Here is a 21,098-nt window from a genome sequence, read left to right on the forward strand (position 1 = left end):
ACTGATTAAGTGAATGAGTGTGGACCACAGCTCTGATAGAGAAGCACAGGGTTCTAAACGATCAGTGGAAGTATCTGATGTCGTAATCCCCCAAGTCAAACCCAACTATCCTTTCCAAATGTGCACAACTGAGTTAATCACTGCATATTTATATCCATCCATCAAGGGGCTGGTTGTTGTTCACTTACCAGAAGGTCGGCGGTTTGATTCATGAACATTCCAGTCTGCTATCTATCATCTATCTATCTATCTATCTATCTATCTATCTATCTATCTATCTATCTATCTATCTATCTATCTATCTATCTATCTATCTATCTATCTATCTATCTATCTATCTATCTATCTATCTATCTATCTATCTATCTATCTATCTATCTATCTATCTATCTATCTATCTATCTATCTATCTATCTATCTATCTATCTATCTATCTATCTATCTATCTATCTATCTATCTATCTATCTATCTATCTATCTATCTATCTATTTATCTATCTATCTTTCTATCCATCTATCCAACTATCTATCTAATCTAATCTATCTTCTTTTCAGGAGGTAGAGAGTGTTGTTCACTTACCTGAAGGTTTGATTCATGAACATTCCAGAATGCATTCTGAGGTCTATATATCTATCCGTCCTATCTATCTCATATTGGAGTGTTTTGTTCTCTACTTGTTTTGGTAATTTGACTTAAGCCCCTGTGCTTTTCTTTGACCACTGTACTCGGCTGAATTACAATACAAAGTGTTATCCACATCAAAAAGAGGGTGAGGTGAGGAGGTGAATGTTCTGCTCATCTCCAAATGAAATGAGCTCTTCCCTCCAGCCCCCAGCAGCTTGTTTGCATCTCAAAGTGGCCACTAAAACAGCAGTGAATGACTGGTATTCATCTCCCAGACTGAAGTCAGAGGTGTGAAGAGGTTTATATTCAGTGGATAATGGTAATAAGGTGAGTCCTGTTTGCAAACATCCACAAGGTGGCGATATGTAGATTTCCGTGGATCTACATGTCTGCAGAGCTGCACAATCACAGCGTTTGTTTAGGATCATTTTTATTGAAGTGGCAGTTTAGACTCAACCTGCACAGCCCATAGGAATTCATATTGAGAGTTGCTGATTAAAGTGTACTAATTTGACCCTATTGAATACAGTTATCATCCTGAGTTACTCGTATTCAATTTGAACACTGGATATGGAAGGTAAAACTGTTAAAAATGTGCTTTGTTCGTTTATGTACTGATAGAATAAGAAGGTAAAGAATGGCCCAGCTCCAGATGTGGAGTCTCACAGGAAACCACAAAGTGATAACCGCTGTAATTACACGTGGGGGCGGTATCTTGTTCCAGGCGCTTTGTCATTGGCTGAGCCAGTGACGCGCTGCGCTGATTCGCTGGAGAGAAAAGCTCATCATCGCCAAAGTCCGCTGACAGACCCTCATCTGGTTCAGTGGAGAAAATACTCGAGGAGAGAAACTTCTCCTCTGAACATCTGGAAACTTGTGGAGCTGCTCAAAGGGATGCGATTTCATTTTTAAACAAATTCAGAAGTACTTTTAAACTCTTTTAAAAAGAGGAGAAGCCACCGTGAAACTGACCGGATCCTGAACTTCACTGCAGTTATTACCTCACAGGAAATGGTATGTATTTATATATTTGAACAGTTTTGTTGATGCACTGCAGTAGATTATTTAATGTGAATACTTGATCATTGCTCAGTATTCTGCAATAAAGTAGTTTTGTATATGTATCTATCTATTTGCACTAGTTAGATTTTTTTAACAACATTTCTTCTTAATTCCCTTTCCTTAGTCAGTGTTAAACATTTTTTTATTTAAGTAGAATTCAAATTCAAAACAACTTTATTTGTCCCCGGAGGGAAATTGTAATAATATTGTGATTCTAACCCCCCATGTCCCAGTTAATGTAAAGCAAACTGTGTACATCTGAGTGACTCACTGCTCCCCACTGTGTGAAGCAGCCAAGGAGAACAGGACATTTTAAAAGAAGCAGCGTCCCACTGTGGATGTCTCTGTGTGTCAGATAAGTCTCCCTCAGGGGCCAAATGGTCCAGCACCCACAGCTGTGATAACATCATGGCATTGTGGTGTCTTTTACCCCCCCGGGCCCTAAACTGTGGCCAGGCGAGGAGGCTCAACAAACTTTACATTTACTGTAGTAACTCATAAAATACACACTCATTTCTGCTAATCGGAAAGTTGGAAAGTTATATGATTCATAAATAGGACACGGCCGTTGTGTAATTCCACAATGTTGCTGTCATTTCCTGCTCTATAATACAGACCACTCAACATCCTGTGAGTTAGGGGAGTGTGGAGGGGATAAGCGAGCCTCTGCACTCCTCCATGATTCAGCTCTCATTCTGTTCAAACTTCCTCTCAAGCTTAAGGAGGCAAGCAACGTTTTCCCCAGAATCAAATGTGCATCCTGTTCTCGGAGCAAAGGCTTGTTTCATTCTCCGGGATCATACTTGCATGGGATGGTCTCCATAAAGCTGCTCTGAGGTTTGCATGGAATGCCTCACTTGTTATATGGTCATAGAGCAGTGATCTCAGCTGGTAAAAATCTCCTTGGCCCAGTTCTGTAAATAGAACAAGGAACTGCTCAGGCCTCTCGACAGACTAACTGCTCTGTTCTCTGCTGTAAAACTTCTCTTACTGCAGATATGTTCTTTTAAATACAGACTTCATTTAAACTCTGCCTGCACCACTAAGTCTTTGTGTCTGTGTCGTTGTGAAGCTGTGTTTAGGAGATTCCACTGACTGCCTCCGGGACCAGGTGCAGTACATGATGAGATCCTTGCAGGACCTGAAGCAGATAAGCAGGCCAAGGCCCCTGAGTGAACCGTGTGTCCGGTCCCTAGCCGCATCGCGCCTATGCAAGCAAAGAGCCCGGCAGGAGCGACTTTCAAAACTACGGGTATCTGATGCCAGCACATATGACTCTGCCTGCTGCCTGGCCGGCCCACTGGAAGAGGAGGATGAGCAGCAGGAGCATGAACGACTGGCACAGGGCTCTCCCAGCAGTGAGAAGAGTGTGGACTTTGACTCGGGTTACTCTGAGGCTTCTTGGCACGATGAAGGAGTGGTGTTGAGGAGGACCAGAAACGTGCGAGTCTCCTCCTCGGCCTGCCTCCGCACAAACAGAGGACCCTCTTCCCGCATCCGTCCTAAATCCACCTCGGACGCTTGCCTGGAGCGCTGGACCTCGTTTGAGGCCAGCGACCAGGAGGACTGGACGACCTCGCTGCTGAGTCGCAGCAGGAACAGGCAGCCCCTCGTTCTGGGTGACAACAGCTTTGCGGACCTCATAAAGAACTGGATGGACCTTCCAGAGTGTCCCGAGCCAACGCAAATGAAACCGAGGCGCCACGCCAAAGACATTTTGGACAACATGCGCAAGAGACTGTCAGGGATGTCTAAAGGTGTGGAGGTGAAGCCACGGCCTGCAGACTCTTCCAGGTTGAGCCGAGCTGCAGAGGCTCCCAAGAGGATGTCCTGCCCTGTGGGAGTCCAGTCTCTCAAACCTTTCTTTCACCAGTCCCACACAGGACTGCATCAACTGGACTCTGACTTCTACAAGTTCACCGCTCTCATGAAGACGGGCAGCCGACAACCCATCATATGCAATGACATCATTGGATACATTTGAGCAAGACTGTACCTACGGACTACTACTTAAACAGAAATTAAAATAAGATGCTTCTATTTTCTTAACTTGTATTTGACCATAATGTTGATTCACGTGGAATAAAAGGTTTCTTTGTGAATTTAATGAAAACGAGTTCTGTTCCTACTTGATGCTGTTAAGATCGAATTATCTTATCTAATTATCAGACATCTGACACTTTCTTTCCTCTTGATAACACTAATCAAAGCTTCTTTTTAGACCTAAAATGCTACGTAAATAACTGCACCTGTCTGCTATTGATCCCTTTGTCTTATCTTTTGAGCCTTATAAGTAATTAGGAAAAAAAATAATCGTATAATTACTCTTAATAGTTTAACTCAGTTATCAAAAAAACAATAACAAAAGCATTGGAAAATGAGAATAAAAATAGGAAGATAGCTGAAAACGTAACTGGTGAACTGAACAATTAAAACCATGAGGTAGCGAGGTGTATTAATGACGCATGCTGACACACGGTTCCACACGTTTATTTCTTAGTGGTTCTTAAATAATTTAATCACAAATAGCATCCAGAACCATCCATCCAGTGATAATTACAGCAACGGTCCTTAATGACATGATTTCAAAACAGCCAACTGAGACAGCAGAGGAAATAAAACACAACAACACAATGTTTTGTGGGTGTGAAGTGAAACAAACTGTGTTATGGGACATGGAAAAAAAACACGTGAGGATGGAAAAAGGATCCTTGAAGATGAGCACAGTATCTGAGCAGGTCAGGGTTTCTTAATGGAGGGAGGGAGCGAGGCAGGGGATGTGTACACGTGTTGTTTGCAGGAGGATTTAAACAGGGCAGCTGTGTCCAGATGGCAAAAGGCCCGTGAACCATCGAAGCACTGAACCTACTGTGCCAGCTGCCCGGTCCTCTAACATCAAGCTCCGCCTGACCTGAATTACACCTCAGAAGGGGTCCAGCACTGCTCCACCAGTGCCAGATCATCTGATCATCTAATCCATATGCCTTGGCATCTCCACAAGCTCTTAGCGTGACTTCTCCAAAGACACATGTAAACGAAAACCAAGCCTTAGTAAACAAGACTTTCTGTTAATATCGCTAAGGACGTCAGCGATGGCAGTGGTTCCTCTTTTAGCAAATAGTAAATGGGACAGAAAAGCCTAAAATGAGGAACTGGGCATTAACCTCTACAGATTTGACAGTGGGAATTTGATTAAAAAGATAACAACGGATTGGAGTGTGTAATTATTCACATCTCATAATCAAAGTTTCGGAACAGTAAAAGTGATCACAGTGCAATTATTCAAAGCTTGTTTGAGGAGTATTGCGTAAAATGAATAGGAAGACGACAGCAATGGCAACAAATCTCGTTTTTAAGTGATATGAAGTCACAGGAGTGTTAAGTCTGCTTTCCACTGGATCCTCGTGGATCCTCGTTGTGGACGGCCTCACAGGAGCAGGTACCTGATGGGAGGGACTTCCTCACAGTCCTCGTCCTCAGCAAACGAGGGGACCAACTCCAGCATCTGCACGTGTGGAGGGACGTCTGCTTTAGTCACCTTCCTCACCACGTCAGACACACTGCAACAAAACAAGTAAATCTCATGAAAACACATTATGAGCCTCACCATTGATGACACAGTTCTTTATTATGATGAATAGGAACACTAGTTTTTTGGGGGTCAGTTCAACACAAACCATCCGAGCAGGAAGTGTTTTTTTTTACAAATCATTAGAGACTAAAGCAACGTTGACTTTTTCCTTATCATCAGAATTGCTAACAATAGTAAGAGCAGAGAATAATTGTGTTCTTACTCTGTAAAGATTTTTTTCACATGTGATCTCAGTGTCGAAGTTCTACATTCACCCTACAGTGGCCAAACAAAGGAAACAAGGGGCCGGGCGACTGCACAGGAAGTGTGTACTGGAGAGGACATTTGTCATGTACGAGCTGCTGTCCACAGCACTCTGCCCCCCCGCCTGCAACTCCATCCGACTGCAGCTCCAGCTCCCCAGGGACCCCACCGTCAGGAAGAGGACAGGACATGCACAGTCTGTTTCAAGACCGACAGGAAGACCTCACAGCAAGGTTTAACTAAAAAAAAATCTAACATTTCTAATTACCCAGTAATCTATTATCTCTGAACTCTAAAGTTTAAATTTGATTTATTTTCTCCCTCCTCCTGGAATCGAAACTTCCCCGAGGGCGCACGTTCCAAGCTCACAAATCCAGACTCATTTCAAACACTGCAGAGCTTATGAAGCGTGTCTTTAATGTGCTGCAGCATCGGACAGGCCTGAACAGCGTGGCCTCTCCGATGCAGGAGCAAAAAATGCTCGACACCTAATTTAACTCTTTAGCTCTTTTCCCTCAACAAACAGAGGGAAACCTGAGGAGGAGCAGACTCCATCATCAGTGTTGGGTGAAGCGTGTGAGTGTGTCAACAGGCTCTCTCCTCACCGGCTCTCAGGAAACACCTCATCCTGCCATTAGCCTCTAAACAAACAATCGGACGCTGCTAACTGTTGTTGTTTGTGTGTATGTAGTGGTGTGGCCATGTATAGCTACTGACTGTACATGCAACATTGTTTCTGTATCTTTATCTTGAGTGGACATACCTCAGCTGAAGCCTCTCCTCTTGCCCACTGTATAAGAGAGCTTTTCCGTAGAAGAGGCAGCAGATGGTCAAGCTGTATTTGACCTGTACAAAGGCAAATTATTCCATTAGTTTGCAGTGCAACATAAACATAGCAAGGCTTTACAAGTATTGCCTGCATGCGTTATGCTGAAGAGATTTTTACAATGATAGCTAAACTCTGCTTATGACCTGTGGCCTAGAACAACTTCAGCAGTTCAGGAAGCTCTGCTGTGTCTCTGCAAACAAACCATGGGGAAGCCGGACAGTCGAAGGTTAAACGAAACCCAGAGCAAATAAGAACACTTGCCAATTTATTTTCCTTTTGCCTCCTTGGAAGAATCAATAGACCAAATATCTTTTCAGCAAGAGCGTGCATGCATAAAGAAGACTGGGAGTCATGTTCTCAGACATTTCTGCTGCAGGTTTAACTTTTATCATATTATAGAGACACTTTCCTGCAGAGCAAACATGTTTTTTTTATAACAAGTGATAAGATAAAGAAATATAAAACAACTTAGAAGCAAGTATGGATTTATCCTCCACAGCTGAAATCAGGAAAATGGAAACATGAAATTAGCTTTAGTTTTTTACATTGAATAGTATTAACATACTTATCTACTAATCTATTTTAATTAATTTAAAATCTAGGTTTTTTTGGCCACATCCATTTTACTCTATTTTCGTTTGAAATCCGATCAACTCTGCTGCTGGCGACAACACTACTCCAGGGTTTTAGAGTCACTTAAAACGTAGTTTGGAAAAGCTGTGAAGTGTGCTGACCACAACATGAATTATCAAATTCTTTCTGACCCTGTTGTCTCTGCTCCCAGCTGCTGTGCAGATAAATTATATATTTAACTTTTCACCAGAGCTGCTTCTCGTTGGTAGCTTTGCTCTTTCTGCAACTTTTTTTTCTGTTTACACACATGTTCATGCTTAGTTTACATGAGTGCTCACTTTATATACGTTTTAAGGCATGTTAGTAGAGGGAGGAAAAACTGATATGGAGCCAGAACGTTTTAGTGGTCAGAGGTAATTTTATTTCGAAACAAAAACGTAGTGGTATGGATGTAGTCTAAGGATCAGGGTTAGAGGAAGGGGTATAAGATAAGTAAGAAGTAAGAGCCTTAAAGGAAAAGTTGGACATTTTGGAATGTCCACTCTCTTGTTGTTAGAAAACAGTCCTTTGGATGTAAATAGTAGGTGTGATAGGTGTGAAGCGGTCAGCCAATTCAAACAATAGGCATTGTGTGCACTGGAAGAAGGTGAACAAGTTTAAGAAAAGAATCAAATCTGCACTCAGTAACACAGGGTGTGAAGAAATTGTGTGTTTCCTGTGTGAAAGGAATGAGGAGGTCGTACCTTGATATACTGGATCAGATCATCCAAGGTCATTTCCGGCTGATTGCCTCCTCTGCCCTCAACCAGGAAGCCATCCCACAGGGTGTACGGCTCTCCTGCGACCTGCCGATAGACACGACACATCCACCAGCAAACACACACACACATTATCACCACAAGGTTGACAGATGAAGTATGACTTGCTGTGAAGGGATGTGAATGTGTGGGTCCACAACAAAGGCGCAGGATAATCCAGGACAGAGCGACTGGACTTTTCATCACTGCAGCAGAGACCCCAACAAGCTGCCATGAGGTCAAGAGGGGGCTTCCTCATATATGTTTTTCTATCTTTGAGACCTAATCAGTTCTATACAAGAGAAAAAAATCCACGTCAGTATTTGTGTATTCCGGGGCAGATGATAATAGTGCGACTTGAGAAAACTTGAGAAAATCTAACTGAGTATGTGTTGCTCCAGGCAGTGAAATAACAACGTAGGGGTATTTCCACACACCTTGCCAGAGTCTATTTCAAGAGGTGAAGCTTTGTGGGGGCATTTCCTCTCATTGAGGTCTTTGTTAGAGAGTCCCCTGATTGCACCATGTGTCTTGTATTGCCCTCTTTCTTCACTTAGAGGTGAGACGGTAACAGTTCTCTTACCCCCTCCATTTTTGAAACACGGATAACTACGGGCCAAAAGAACCTCTCATTGACATATGGCTTCTCTTATTATAATAGCAACCCAACCGTCTTTATACATGCATGGATTTAATGAAAAAGATGAGTTTAAAGTAAATGTGCAGTTATTTGGTCTTAAATGAAAGCACTGATCAAACAGAAAAACGGACCTTGTGATTAAAAGAGGTCACAAAAGTCACTAAATTCATCGTAGTTGAAAAAATCAATCTCTTAACTCTTAAGATATTTCAATAAAAACTAGATATATCGACCCAATGGTGCTTTGAGAAGAAGTTGAGGATCATCGAATTCAAAAGGATGCATCACGTGAAAACATTAAAGTGTTTAAAGTCAGTAGCTGGAATGCATTTGACATGTCCAGACCTTATGACAAGAGAAATGTGATCAGAGTCTTGTGAGTCTGAATAATGAAAGTCATTTATTCAGATAATTACACATGTACACACACATAGCGTGTTTCTTTCTCCTGCCTCGGGCTCCACTGTCTCCCCATAACCCTCATGAGATCAGAGATTAGGATGGATGACCCGACAGCAACTCAGGATCAACCTTTGACCCCTGAAACAGAATACAAAGTCCTGACACCCAGACACATCAATCCACCCCTGCAACACAAGACACTGCTGTTTGTACATCTACATAGATATCAGTACATGAGGCCACATGTTTACCGTAAACCTGATATTCCACACATGGGTACAACACACATGAAAAGGGTCAGGATTCCGCACATGCAGAAAATACTTCAAAATATGTCACCGTCCAATGTCCAAGGCCGAACCTGCTCGCACAAGCGCTTTCTGGCGAGAGAAGTTGTGACGATCAAAACTTGGCTCGAGATGCAAATACCAAAACTCAAGCTAAACCTGGGTCCAATTATCTCTGCTCCAGCGGCCAAGGGGAACTTTCTGACTGGCCCTCGCAGCTCCCACCACACACAGGGATGTGGGGTTATGGAGACACACTTGAGGCATACTTCTCCCTAAAGTCTCACTGGGTGTCTCGGTCCTTTGTCCCAGTTTCCCAGACAAAGCCCGTTTTGTTTGTAGATGCTGTTCACGTTAGCTTCTTTAGTGTTTATGCACTGATTTATCAGTACAACCTCAAACTTTCAACGGGTAGAACACAGCCAGGGTCTGAAATGTACAGTGCACAAAATACTTTCTTATTCTTAATGATTGTGCGAATGCAAACTCTTTGTTGCACTGTAAAATGGACCTTGTTTTAAGTGGTCTTAGGCCACAGATTTTTTACGAGTGCCTTGTGTGTGTAGTTGCTGATTTCACACAATGCAAAGCGGGCACGCCGGCTATTTTTACTCCGTCACCTCCCTTCCGCTCGCTCTCATATCTGTCACACAGCTCTGATGGGAACCTGAAGTTAGTCAACGCCAGCGCCAGGACACATGTGGAGTGACATGAACTCTTCAGCACGACGGCGGGGGAGAGAAAACATAAGCACGAGGATGCCAAACTGGCAGCTGGAAACAATTAAATGGTTTCCCTTCGGCAACAACGACAGTATCTCTTTGTCACGGAACTTCCAGAATAAAAAAACAGAAATGCCCCAACGAAGCAGTAATCTCTGTGGAAAGAGAAGAAATGTGACGCTGAGGGTTATTGTTTTTCTGCAAAATATAAACGTATGAACGTACGAACTTCTTTGTATTGGACAAATATTTTAAATGGAAGGGCACTCAGGGAGAACCTCCGCCAAAGCCCCACAGATAGTAATTTCTATTTCACTAGATCCAGATTTGTATTTGGATCTACAGCAAATTGCAAACATGATTAACATCAGTCCACTGATCATGTCTGATTTTCTTCATCAAGATCCATGAATTTATCTTTTAGAAATCTATTAAAATGTCTTGCAACTTGAAAAAAATATCCTGCATCCGTCCCCTGATCCGGATCCGCACCAATTTTCATGGCAATCTGTCCAATAGTTCTTTGTAATCCTGATAACTAATAGACAAACAAACAAAACAAAGGTAATAAATAAACTGTTTTAAAGGTGGAAGAAGGAATACAAATCCAAATCCTCATGAAAACCTTATATTGCATATAACATCACATGAGTCCAATCTATTAATGTTGGCCAAGGTTGACTAATTGTAGGAGTTTAAAATTACAGCCTGAGAGGTCACCTGTTATGTTAGCAGCATGACAAATCTGTGCCCAGTGTCACTTGGTGGCTAAGCTTCACAAAACCAGCTTGAACTCCAGTTGGCTCGTGTTGAATGCATTCTAAATAGATTTGGAGTGCGTCTGGCGAAGAAACATATCTCACTGGATGTCCAGGGGTCTGTTTGGATGTAAAGCAGAGCCGGAGGCCGGGGGTTCTGGGAGGGGAACTGAGTTTGACATCAGAGGAAAGGGACGAGACAAACGGCCACTTCATGGGCCTGAGTGGAATAAAGCCACAGTGGCTGACGTGCGTGTTGGAACTGTGTGTTCTGTGTTGTTGGAGAGCAGCCACATGTCTCATCTGCTCCACATACTGTGGCCTTGATTACAAACAGAGCTCTAAACTTCCCCCTAAAACATGACACAGCTGCTCGTTCCCAAAACAATAAAGGAACACAATAACGTTTTGAGATTTTCTCTTCTGATGATCACAGACTGTATCGTTGCTATGGAAACTGTTCTCTGTACTTCATCATTAGGATCACAATCTGGAAACACCCTAATTTTAATAGTTACACAAGTGTATTTTCTCCTTTTTTTAAATGAACAAGGCCAAATCCAAAATCTTCTACTGCTCTATCAAAGAAAATCTTACAAATCCCTTAAAAGTTTCTGTCTGTATCATTCTCTGCTGAGTTTCCCTGAAATGCACCAATCAGCTGTCTCCTCTTTGCTCTTTCCCCGTTCGGATGTGACAATATCATTTTACACGAAACACCGACTCTTCAGGCAGCTTCCTCTTGTTGACAGGACGCTGGGCCAGCTCCCCTGCTCTTCCTGAAAAATCTAAATGTAAACAGTCACCCCTGCCAGGGAAAATAAAAATAAAATGAAATTAATCTTTAAATAACCACATGCAGCGGAAATACACCCTCGCAATCTAGTTCTAGTGGTAAAAATATGGAGAAAAAAAAATGTGATTGTTTTCCTCTTCATCACAAAGTGAACATGTCTGCTACACAAACTTACTGTTCCCTATAACATGAGACGTGAAAGTGACTGCAACTATATGGAAACTGTATGAAAACAATACAATGCATACAACCCATAGAAGAGTATAGAACCACATCTTTTATACCAACACATTCTACGTAGCTCGAGAACATGAAGTCAAAAATGACCTTTAAGCAATGTTCCATAGAACGCCATCTCCAACTGAATACAGACCGAACATATGAGCCATGTTCCTGTGCTCACAGTTCAACTTTACAGAATTCATAAAAAACTGTTTTAGTTTTCCACAAGGTGCTTTTTTTCCAATGAGCTACAGCCCAGTGAAACTAAAGCTGACAAAGTCTTTGGATTGTAACGGCCCGGGCTTCGATTTTCTGTCCGAAACTGACCGAGTGAAAACTAACCAATTGTGACCAGAACCCAACAGGCGTTGTGTGTTTTGTGTCCAAACCTAACCCAAGCCCGTTTCACCCCCCAATTATAGACATGTTCAGTATTAAAGAGCAAGTAGAAAGCTCATGCAAACTGATCGAAGCCGAGCTCTATGTCTTTTTTCTAGTTTTAATGATTTTTGAATGAATAGACGTCACAAGGACAGATAACAACACAGGATCTGATAGACAATTAAGTCTGGTATGATACCTCCTGATTGATGGAATCCAAAAATAGACGCCTCTGTCTGCAGATATACGTGAATGTGTGGGAATGTAGAGCAGCCAGAGGAAGTTCAGCCTAGTCGGACCTGATAAGGAGGCAGAATGAATCCCAGGGTGATTGTGGTCCCCTTCAGGGAGCTGATCATTTCACAGAGGTCACTGCATTTGGAGAGAAATCATAATATGTGTTTTCAATTTTGCCCTGTAAAGACAATGGAGCACTTTCAGAGACGGGAAGCTGGGATCAGTGGAGGCAAACCTTGATAAGTTCTCCTCCCTGCAGTCTGCCACAAGAAACAGCACGGCAGCGGCACGCTCCAGCTCCAGCTCCAGCGTCTGGCCATATTCCCAACAGTGGTAACGTTTTTACAAGCGGCTGTGGCTACAGGCCTGTTTCTTCAAAGGCCACTGTTTTCCTTTGCAGGGCTTCAAAGTGAGCTTCAGGGGAGGCAGACGCAGGGGCTGTGTGGTCTTTTTGGATCATAGGTTCAACTTAATCTCCTTCAGCTCCTGCTTGATTTCCTTTTCTGGACAATCAGGCTCTTTTCTAAAAAGGCCTCAACTGAGCCAGGAAGTCAAGCAGTACCTCATATATGCTGGAGATCCTGACAGTCCAGCAAGATAAAACGCAAAGTCATGTCTGGAAAAAAATTAAATAGGGAAATTTCTGTTCAAGCCTTTTTTTTTTGCTAGATTGAATGTCATCAATTATTCACTTCAAGCGGAGCTGGCACATTGTCCTTTTTGATCATGTGAAACCAACAGAGTCAAAACAAATTAAGTAAATGGTTCTAACAAGGGAAGGAAACATTTCAAACAACTACTGCATTTACAGGTCAACTGATTTCCTCTTTTTCGTTTTGACTTCACCCATGCAGGATTAATGCACCTTCCTCTACGTCACACCTACAGCACAGAGCCAGCACTGATGCACACAGACGCTGGCAATCACGTCACAGCATCAATGGATGGAAGCTCACAGATAGAAATGTTCTGCAAAGGTCACAAGTGTCTGATGTGACTCTGTGTGTTGCATTCATGTTTAATCCTTGCGAATAAAAATGCTTAGCAATTACATTTTCTTCTAGTTCAGTTGTGGAGAACCAGTAAATTCCTCAGATTAAACTATGTTATGTGCACGTATGAAACAAGAGTCAGCCGGAGCTTCCTGTGTGATCAATAGCTGGATGCCTACGCTTTTTTAAAAAGAGTTTGAGGAGCTGCCTTGAAGAATATGAAAATGTATAATGTCCAAATGTAATTACTTTGAAAAGCTACAGTCTTTCTGTCTATAGACTGAGTCCAACATCATTTTCAATTCAGCACAAACGCTTGTGCCAACAGAGTCTCACTCAGTGTTTTCCAGCCAGAAACACCTTCACAGGCTTTATCTGACCTGACCTCTGACCTCTTAGAATCACATGAATCAGAGTAATAACACATGTGCATCCTGTTTTGAGGCAGATTAATCAGACGTGATGCTGGTCAAAGTGGTTTCAGAGGGTTGGGTCCCACTGTACATTATCAGGAACATGTTGGTTTGTGTTTTCCTGTTCTTTCTTACCAAGGGACAGAACCACTGTCATGTAAAAAGGGCCCTTTGTCCGTGTCATCTGCTACCTGATCACTATTGATCCACACTCTCTTTGGAGTGCAGCGGAGAAACAGATGGCTGGGACCTCCAACTGCTCACTGCAGCCCTCTGCGATTATCTGCCATCACCCCAGAGAATTGATGGAACAGCAGTTGTGAGCTGCTGTCAGACATTTTCCTGCAAGTTTCCGGAGGAGCTCTGTATCAGAACGTAAATCTCTGAGTCAAAAATCCACAAAAATAATAACTTATTGTGATGAAAAAGAGGTGTCAGACACGTAGAAGATACAGACATAGTTGTCGACTTGAAAAGATGAGATTCAAGCGTTTTTGGGGATGAGGGCAGATGCTGGTGTCGTGCAAAAACGTGTGATTTCCACAGTGTGATTTATAGATTATGTCCTGCCTCCTGCGTGCTCCACCCAGGCTCCACCCAGGCACCACCCCTGACCTGAAAAGCTGTATTCATATACAGAGTTCATGTCAGACAATAGCTTTACACACTGTCTATTTATTCCATTATAAATGGAACAATCTGTATCAAAGGCAATGCATATTTAAGACTGTTAACCATATGCTTTGATGAATGACTTGTGATATATGCCGGTGGTGCAGGGTGGAGGAAGAAGAGGAGGAGCAGCTAGCTCAGCAGTATGCAGACACTCCTCAGGACAGTGACACAGACTCATCTCAGCCCGTGGCCGCTGAAAGGCTTCCATTGACGTGTAAAACAGCAAACAGAATCTCAATGTGATTGTCTTTCAAATGAGAAGATAATGGCGCTCCACCTGACTGAAGATGACCTGGGGCAGAAGGTCTGAGTCAATAAAACGCTCCTCTTACAAATGGGCCGCGGACACGTTGGAGCCTGCAGAGACACTCACACAGTATTTCTCCGCACTTAAAACGCCATTCATTCTAATTGAAATGTTGCATAGTGATTAATCGGATGGTACAAACACAAGTGCGTCATTTCTAATAAATGCTTTAAAAGTCTATTAGTCCATGTTTCTTTGACAGAGGTTTTTTCGATATATTAATATTATTTATGATCTCCTCCACTACTGTATGTATTGTTTTATTTCCGGTACAAAACAGTAAACAACACGTACACTAAATGCATCCTACTATAAGTCCATACTGGTGTGTAGAGTGGAGCTGGGACACAGCTGTAACATCTACAAATGTGTCACTGACAAGTTTCAATTCAACATGAGCTTATGGCTCTGGACGTAAACTGGGATCAATGTGCCCTTTGGTGTCACATCCCAATTTGTGACATTGATCAGCTGCTTTAGTAATCAAAGGTCACTCTCTTTGGCTGTGTCCTGTAATGCAGTGTGGAGAGATGTCACTGGAGCAAGTTATTGATATGTGTGAGTCAATACGATGTCCATTCCTTGTCAGAGGTTAAAAAGCTGTTACTTTATCTGATGTCGGACAAAAGCAAGTAAAACAGACATAAGACTTTCATACGTTCACCGGGCATCGAACATTTAATGGGGCACAGTGACGCTGCATCCACTCAGTTACAAGCAGAGGAAATTCTCAGTTATCCTTTATTTCAGCAAAAGTGCATAAACAGTATGTAAAGGTACCGCAACTAAACATATAGAATTATTTTTAATTATATTTATTTTTCCAGAGATAATTGAGCCTTCAGTCCTCAAACCACACTGACTTTTGCCATATGTTTTAAGGGAATTAAGGGAAAATAATCTGGAGGTAAAGAAAACACTTAGCATAAGATCAATAAATAACACCCATTAGTAAATGGGTAAATAACCCTGCAGCCACAATCTGTTGATGCACAATCACTGTTCCAATTCCTGTATGAACACATGCATGTGGCACAAGTAAAAAGTTATTTTCTTTCTTTTTCCATTAGAGAACACAGATATGTGCATAAAGATATATGCATATAATAGTACTGAAAAGATCTATAGATGTAATGTTCCAACTGTGATATAAGCTTTATAAGACGCTTTCAGACATGCACTGTAGTCTGCAGCTTTTCCAGAGGCTCTGCATGTGAGAACACAAATGTTCAGTTTGCTCAATGTTGCTCTGCACATTTTCCAGGACTTTTCCTATTGGCCCCCAAGTAAAATATTTACTCGGAAGATTTAAAAAAAAAAAAAAAGCATAAAAAATGTCAGGGAAATTTATAGCGAGTGAGTTGATGACGTTTCTGACAACAGGGACAAAACTGGGGATTGGTTAATATCGCAGGATAAAAAAGAGGAGCCAGGTAGAAGATGCCAAAGACAATGATTCGGTATGAACTCGAGCTGCCCTGAATATTATAAACTGCTCATTTAAAAAATGCTACCTCCGTCTTAGTTTGTAACATTTCAGACGATTTTTATAAAGGAAATTATATAAAAGGGCCTTAAATTTTGAATCAGTGGCTAAAGCTGCAATGACAGTGAACAGCAAGCTAACATAAGCCAATTGAGCCAGTTAGCAGGACATGCTAAAAATCTGCTGACATTAGAACAGAATACAGTAAATACATACATTTATGCATTTGCTCTTTTATTTTTCATTATTTATAAGGTTAACCCACTAAAAAAAAAGACAGGCCTCTATTTAATTTATGTATCAATTAGAGCTCCGTATGAAGGCCAAAGTTGGACAGGCATCTGTGCAGGGGTGAAGGTTTTGTGAATGGTCAATTAGAAATGCCCTTTTTAATATTGTGAATGCTTTCTGCTAGACTATGGTCAGAGGTCAGGGTCAGTTAATGGAGCCTCTGACAGGTAGGGATTCATTGCTTTGCTCAAGGACTCTTCAGAAAAGTGATTCCATCTTCAGGTCTGCACCCTGAGCTCACTTATTGAAATGCAGTCCTGTTATAGGGTTTCTCATGAAAGACTCTGGCCTCTGTCTTAAATATGTCGAATATGAGATGAAAGATTTTTTAAACTGAGCTGCTAATGACCGAGTGACTTTGTATTTGGCTAAATGGGGAACATGTGTGTTGAAACTCTGAGCAACACTACATGAATGAAACTGTATAAAAGGCTTTTATTTAAATGATCTTCTATTGTCTGTGCGTGAGTTTGAACCCTCTGATCTAATGCACTTCACGCAGATTCCCCTGTTGACGACATAAATGGGAAGATACTGAATAAAAGGGAACTTAAGAGCAGCACTAGTGGAACAGTGCAATATAAACCAACAGATGAGTTAACAACATAAGGCCAAACGCACAATACCGACAACAACAACAGAAAAAAAAACAACAGAAGGCACAAGCCGCCTGTGTTGATCACAGATTACTCATTATCCCGTGAGCACTATTCATGTCTGGGGTCTTGAGTTACAAACAGCACAATGCAGCTCCATGCCGCAGCTCCCGGAGGAGAACTGAGGAGCCGTGGATCGTGTTCACCCTGTTCCTTTACCGGCACAGGCCCAGGAAACCAACAGATTTAACCACATGCGAGGCAAATCTCCCCCATTGTTGTTCCCTATCCCCCCCGTAAGCCAGCCTCTGTTATTTGTGTGACAGATGTGTGACCCCCAATTACACAAATGCACTCAAATCACGCTCAAGTAGCTGGAGGTTTTGCTGTCCACATGCAAAACCAACATATCTTTCCAAGTTGTGAATGAAATGTTATTAGAAACTGAGATTAGAGAAGGTGAACACACAAAACAAAGTGCCCTCCTCCTCCTGGTGCTCCACAGACCATACCACCACATCACGGTAAGCGCTGTCTGGGAAATCTGGTTTCAATACATTGCTTCCTGTGAAGGCAGGAAATAGCCGTCATTTCTGCAGGCAATTAACAAAGAACCAGTGTGAGCATTGACCTTGGAGTGGCTTCCTTGAGATCAGGAGCCTGGCCTCCGACGCTGCTAATTCAATTAGTTGCTGAAAGGGCAAGTTGGAGAACAGGGGCACAGGGGGAGCGTGAAAGGGCACGAAGTTAAGACCAGTGTGTGGAGGATGTGTGCACAGACACGGAACAGGGAGTATTTCCATACAAGCAGGCAGCCCAGCAGACAAAGACAGCATGGGCTGGTATGTATTGGGCAAGCTCCTGCAGGGGTTGAAGATGGAGCTGTTTAATACCCAACTGAACATGTCCTCCTCCGTCCTGACCCTCAGGTGGAGCTTTACTGAGGGTGCAGCTCAGTTACAGCTGCAGCAGAACTCATTAATCTTTGCTGCTCTTGAAATACCCTTTTATGTTTTCTGAGGTTTTTGTTTCCTGCAATAACACGACCGTCTGCTGAGGTGAACTGAGGCTACTAACTGTACAGCCTCTTCCAAAGACTTCCTTTCCGCACAGTCACTCACTTTTGTTTGGTGCTGGGCAGCTATTGGAAGTGAACTGAAACAAGTTGTTAAGTTATAAAACTGAGGTAATGAGATAAATGACAGTAAATGCTTTATAGAGCCTGCCGAGGTGCCAGCTGGAAAGATGGAACGTCAGCAGAAACTGCTGGCAAGTTTATGTTAAGAGTTTGGTGACATTATGTTTGACATTCTTGAATAAAATGTTAAAGCCCGAATGGTTTGTCCCTGGTTGTTGTGGGGAGACCCTGTGGCATCGTCATATGCCACTGTTGTTATTATATTAAATGAGCTGAAAGTTTAAGTGAGTTAAAACATTAAAATAATTCCTCCTTGAGTATGAGATGACAACAATTACGAGTAAGGTGCATACAGTTTTTATAAAGATGGATGACGGGTTTCCACTTCCTCCCACTATCCAAAAATACAGCCAAAATATACCAGATCCAAACACTGCCATCTTGCAAATTTGGAGCCAAAGTCTGGAACAATATATGATCAGGAGATTGAGTTACTGAAAAAAGATGTATCCATGTCCAATTGTCAACATGGATTAGGTTGGATTTATGACCTGCCACCAAATGGCGATGAAGATACTGTGGGTTCACGTTTTGGGAGCAGCCATGTCGTCCATCCTTATATACAGTCTATGGCAAAGTAAAATAATACTCCAGCTACTTACATGGACTATATAATACGACTATATAACGTTGTCTATACAGATTTTATTGCAAGTATTTCTGGCCATTTTATAAGAAGTTCATCTCTGGGTGTTTGCCAAACTTGTTCCCTCTTTGTGCCATGTGCCTCGCTCCCCCAACGGAAAAACAAACACTGGGAGAGAAGTGGAACTAAAGCGCCGCAGCATCGAGCCGACCAGCTCCCATTTGTTTACATATTTCTGCCTCCATATGGAGAACAGCGGCAGCGGGGGGGAAGCCAGGGGAACTTCCTATTTTGGGAAACAGCTGCTTTAAAGCAACAATTTCTGGAAAATATTTGGTGTGGTGGGAGAACAGGGAGTCGCTTATTTGAGTTTTATAGTGTGAGTAAAGCAGGTGTGAGTAGACAGAGAGGCCACGTCTAAAAACACCTGATTCAAAAGCCTTGAATCAAAGCAATCATCTCACTCACCTACTTTTCTTTGCCATAGTTGGTAAAGTGAAGGTCACGTTACTGCAAAACACGTAAGGCTGTGATGTGGTGAACGATGGACGGACACTGGGTGGGCCACTACCAGTGAGATGTGAGTGCTGTTACTTGATATTAATGAACTGAGGCTGATCTCGGGAAGGGTGAGGTCCGAGTCGTTGCAAAAGTAAGCCGAGCTCCTGATAGTGCATGTCTGATCCCTGATATTCAACAGCTGCACGTCTGCAGCAGCTTTAAAGTCCGTCTAATAAAACCTCTGATCTTGGAGGGATTAGAGATACGAGAGACTATTAACAGGATGTTGGTTTTGTTTAGTGCAATTTTAAACAATTCATATTTACATCCTTTTTTTCATTTACATATTTCTGTGCATAAGACTGAAAAGTGGTAATCGTATTGCAGGGCTCAAAACTTGCAAAGAGTTATGAAAACAGAGCCTACATACAGTTTTTAAACATTATGCTCTCGCTTTCCTTGGTGAGGTCATGTCTAGACCATTAGTCAGACATGGGAGATCACTGGAAAAGACAAGCATCCTTAAAACATCAATAAACATCACCCAGGAAGCTGCAGAGAATATGAGCCCTTGACTCTAGACGGGAAAATGAATGCATATTGGATGTCATGGAAAAAAAGAAATCTCAACTAAAACTGAGGTAGATATCTGTATCAATATTTAATAGTTCAAAATTGGGTTAATTGTCTTTACTTTGAAGAAATAACTATTAATCATTTTAATAGGGATCCCATAAATCGTGTTATCAAAGTATAATGGTTGACGTACTGAAGAAATGACAAACTATAGTTGTTTTCAGACACATATGATGAAAGCAGCAGGAGATTTTCAGGGTAAGACGTGTTCAAAAGAACAGCCATCGCATGTTTTTCTTAACACCAGCTTCAGCCGACATCGCCACAAGCTTTCACCTTGTTGTCTTTCCAGGTTGACATCTTAGTCTGCATCTTCCACACGTATGGCATCTTATTTTTCATCCTGAGACAGTTGTATTCTTCCAGTATCGCAGCCACTATGTGTTTGAAATGTCATCAACACGCCCACTAGGAACATTTTTAGAAAATGTCCAGAGCAACTGACTCAGACATTCGTATTCTCACATACAGCCCCTCTGGAAAACTTCAGGAAAATGTGTGGACTTCAGTTCATGTCTGAAAGCAGCTTATGTAATGGCGGACACCATTTTGTTGGCACACTGCAGCTTACATAGGTTTGTGATGAGATCATATCAACCAGATACTTTTAAGGATAGACAATTTGGAAGCATTTCCCTCACTGCAACAACTGATGCCATACGATGCTGCTGAGTCACCATCTCATATTCAGGGGGTTGAGGGATAGGAAGCCGACAACAACTCCTTCTTTCTCTCTGTAAAAAAAGCTAACGACTCCACAGATGCTCCTCGTTTAGAGCCTTCAAATGTCCAATTCTGTAAGATTTGTCCCTAAGTCCCTTAACACCGGCCCAGAGCCTCAGAGATGCCTTGTTTTTCCTCCGGTGGGGTCTGCCGCTGCTCTTTTCCTCTGCTGAGCAGCACAAAGCCTGAACGCTGATGCTGCAACACTGAAAAAGCCTGGTAAAGCCTGGGACTGTAAAATCGAATGTCTTCCCATCCCTCTGACTATATGAGTCAACACTGGAATATAAACCCTCTGGCTGGTGATGATGTCAGGTAATCTGCCTGCGTGACCGAAATCAATCACTGAGTGGATCCAATGTTCCACGCTGCTCGGACAATGTTGTGTTTCGTCCAGAAAATATTAGAAGACATGGAAAAAAATGATACAAGTGTGTGGAAACACTCTGACCGATTTGACACTTGACAACTGTGAGAACACCAGTGTCTTTGTAGAAAAGTAAGAGGGCATGTGTGGAACTTCAGGAC

The 21,098-nt window shown here is 42.3% G+C and overlaps 2 protein-coding genes across 2 annotated transcripts in view; one reads left to right on the forward strand and one right to left on the reverse strand.

The window, feature by feature from the left end:
- Positions 1-1,459: 1,459 nt before the first annotated feature.
- Positions 1,460-3,759, forward strand: inka1b (inka box actin regulator 1b). The gene is made up of 2 exons (XM_061070287.1): positions 1,460-1,639; positions 2,760-3,759. Exons 1-2 carry the CDS (start codon positions 1,637-1,639, stop codon positions 3,669-3,671), a joined length of 915 nt encoding a protein of 304 aa, XP_060926270.1. The 5' UTR covers positions 1,460-1,636; the 3' UTR covers positions 3,672-3,759.
- A 402-nt stretch (positions 3,760-4,161) lies between these two features.
- The window catches only part of uba7 (ubiquitin-like modifier activating enzyme 7), a 33,747-nt gene continuing 16,810 nt past the window's right edge, over positions 4,162-21,098 (reverse strand). The window contains exons 22-24 of the mRNA XM_061070470.1: positions 7,668-7,769; positions 6,286-6,368; positions 4,162-5,247 (exon numbers count right to left, since the gene is read on the reverse strand). Of these exons, the coding sequence (XP_060926453.1) occupies positions 5,115-5,247; positions 6,286-6,368; positions 7,668-7,769 (318 nt within the window). The 3' untranslated portion in view covers positions 4,162-5,114. The remainder of the gene's footprint in view (positions 5,248-6,285; positions 6,369-7,667; positions 7,770-21,098) is intronic.

Source organism: Limanda limanda, chromosome 4 (genome assembly GCF_963576545.1).
Source record: "Limanda limanda chromosome 4, fLimLim1.1, whole genome shotgun sequence".
Taxonomy (NCBI): Eukaryota; Metazoa; Chordata; class Actinopteri; order Pleuronectiformes; family Pleuronectidae; genus Limanda; species Limanda limanda.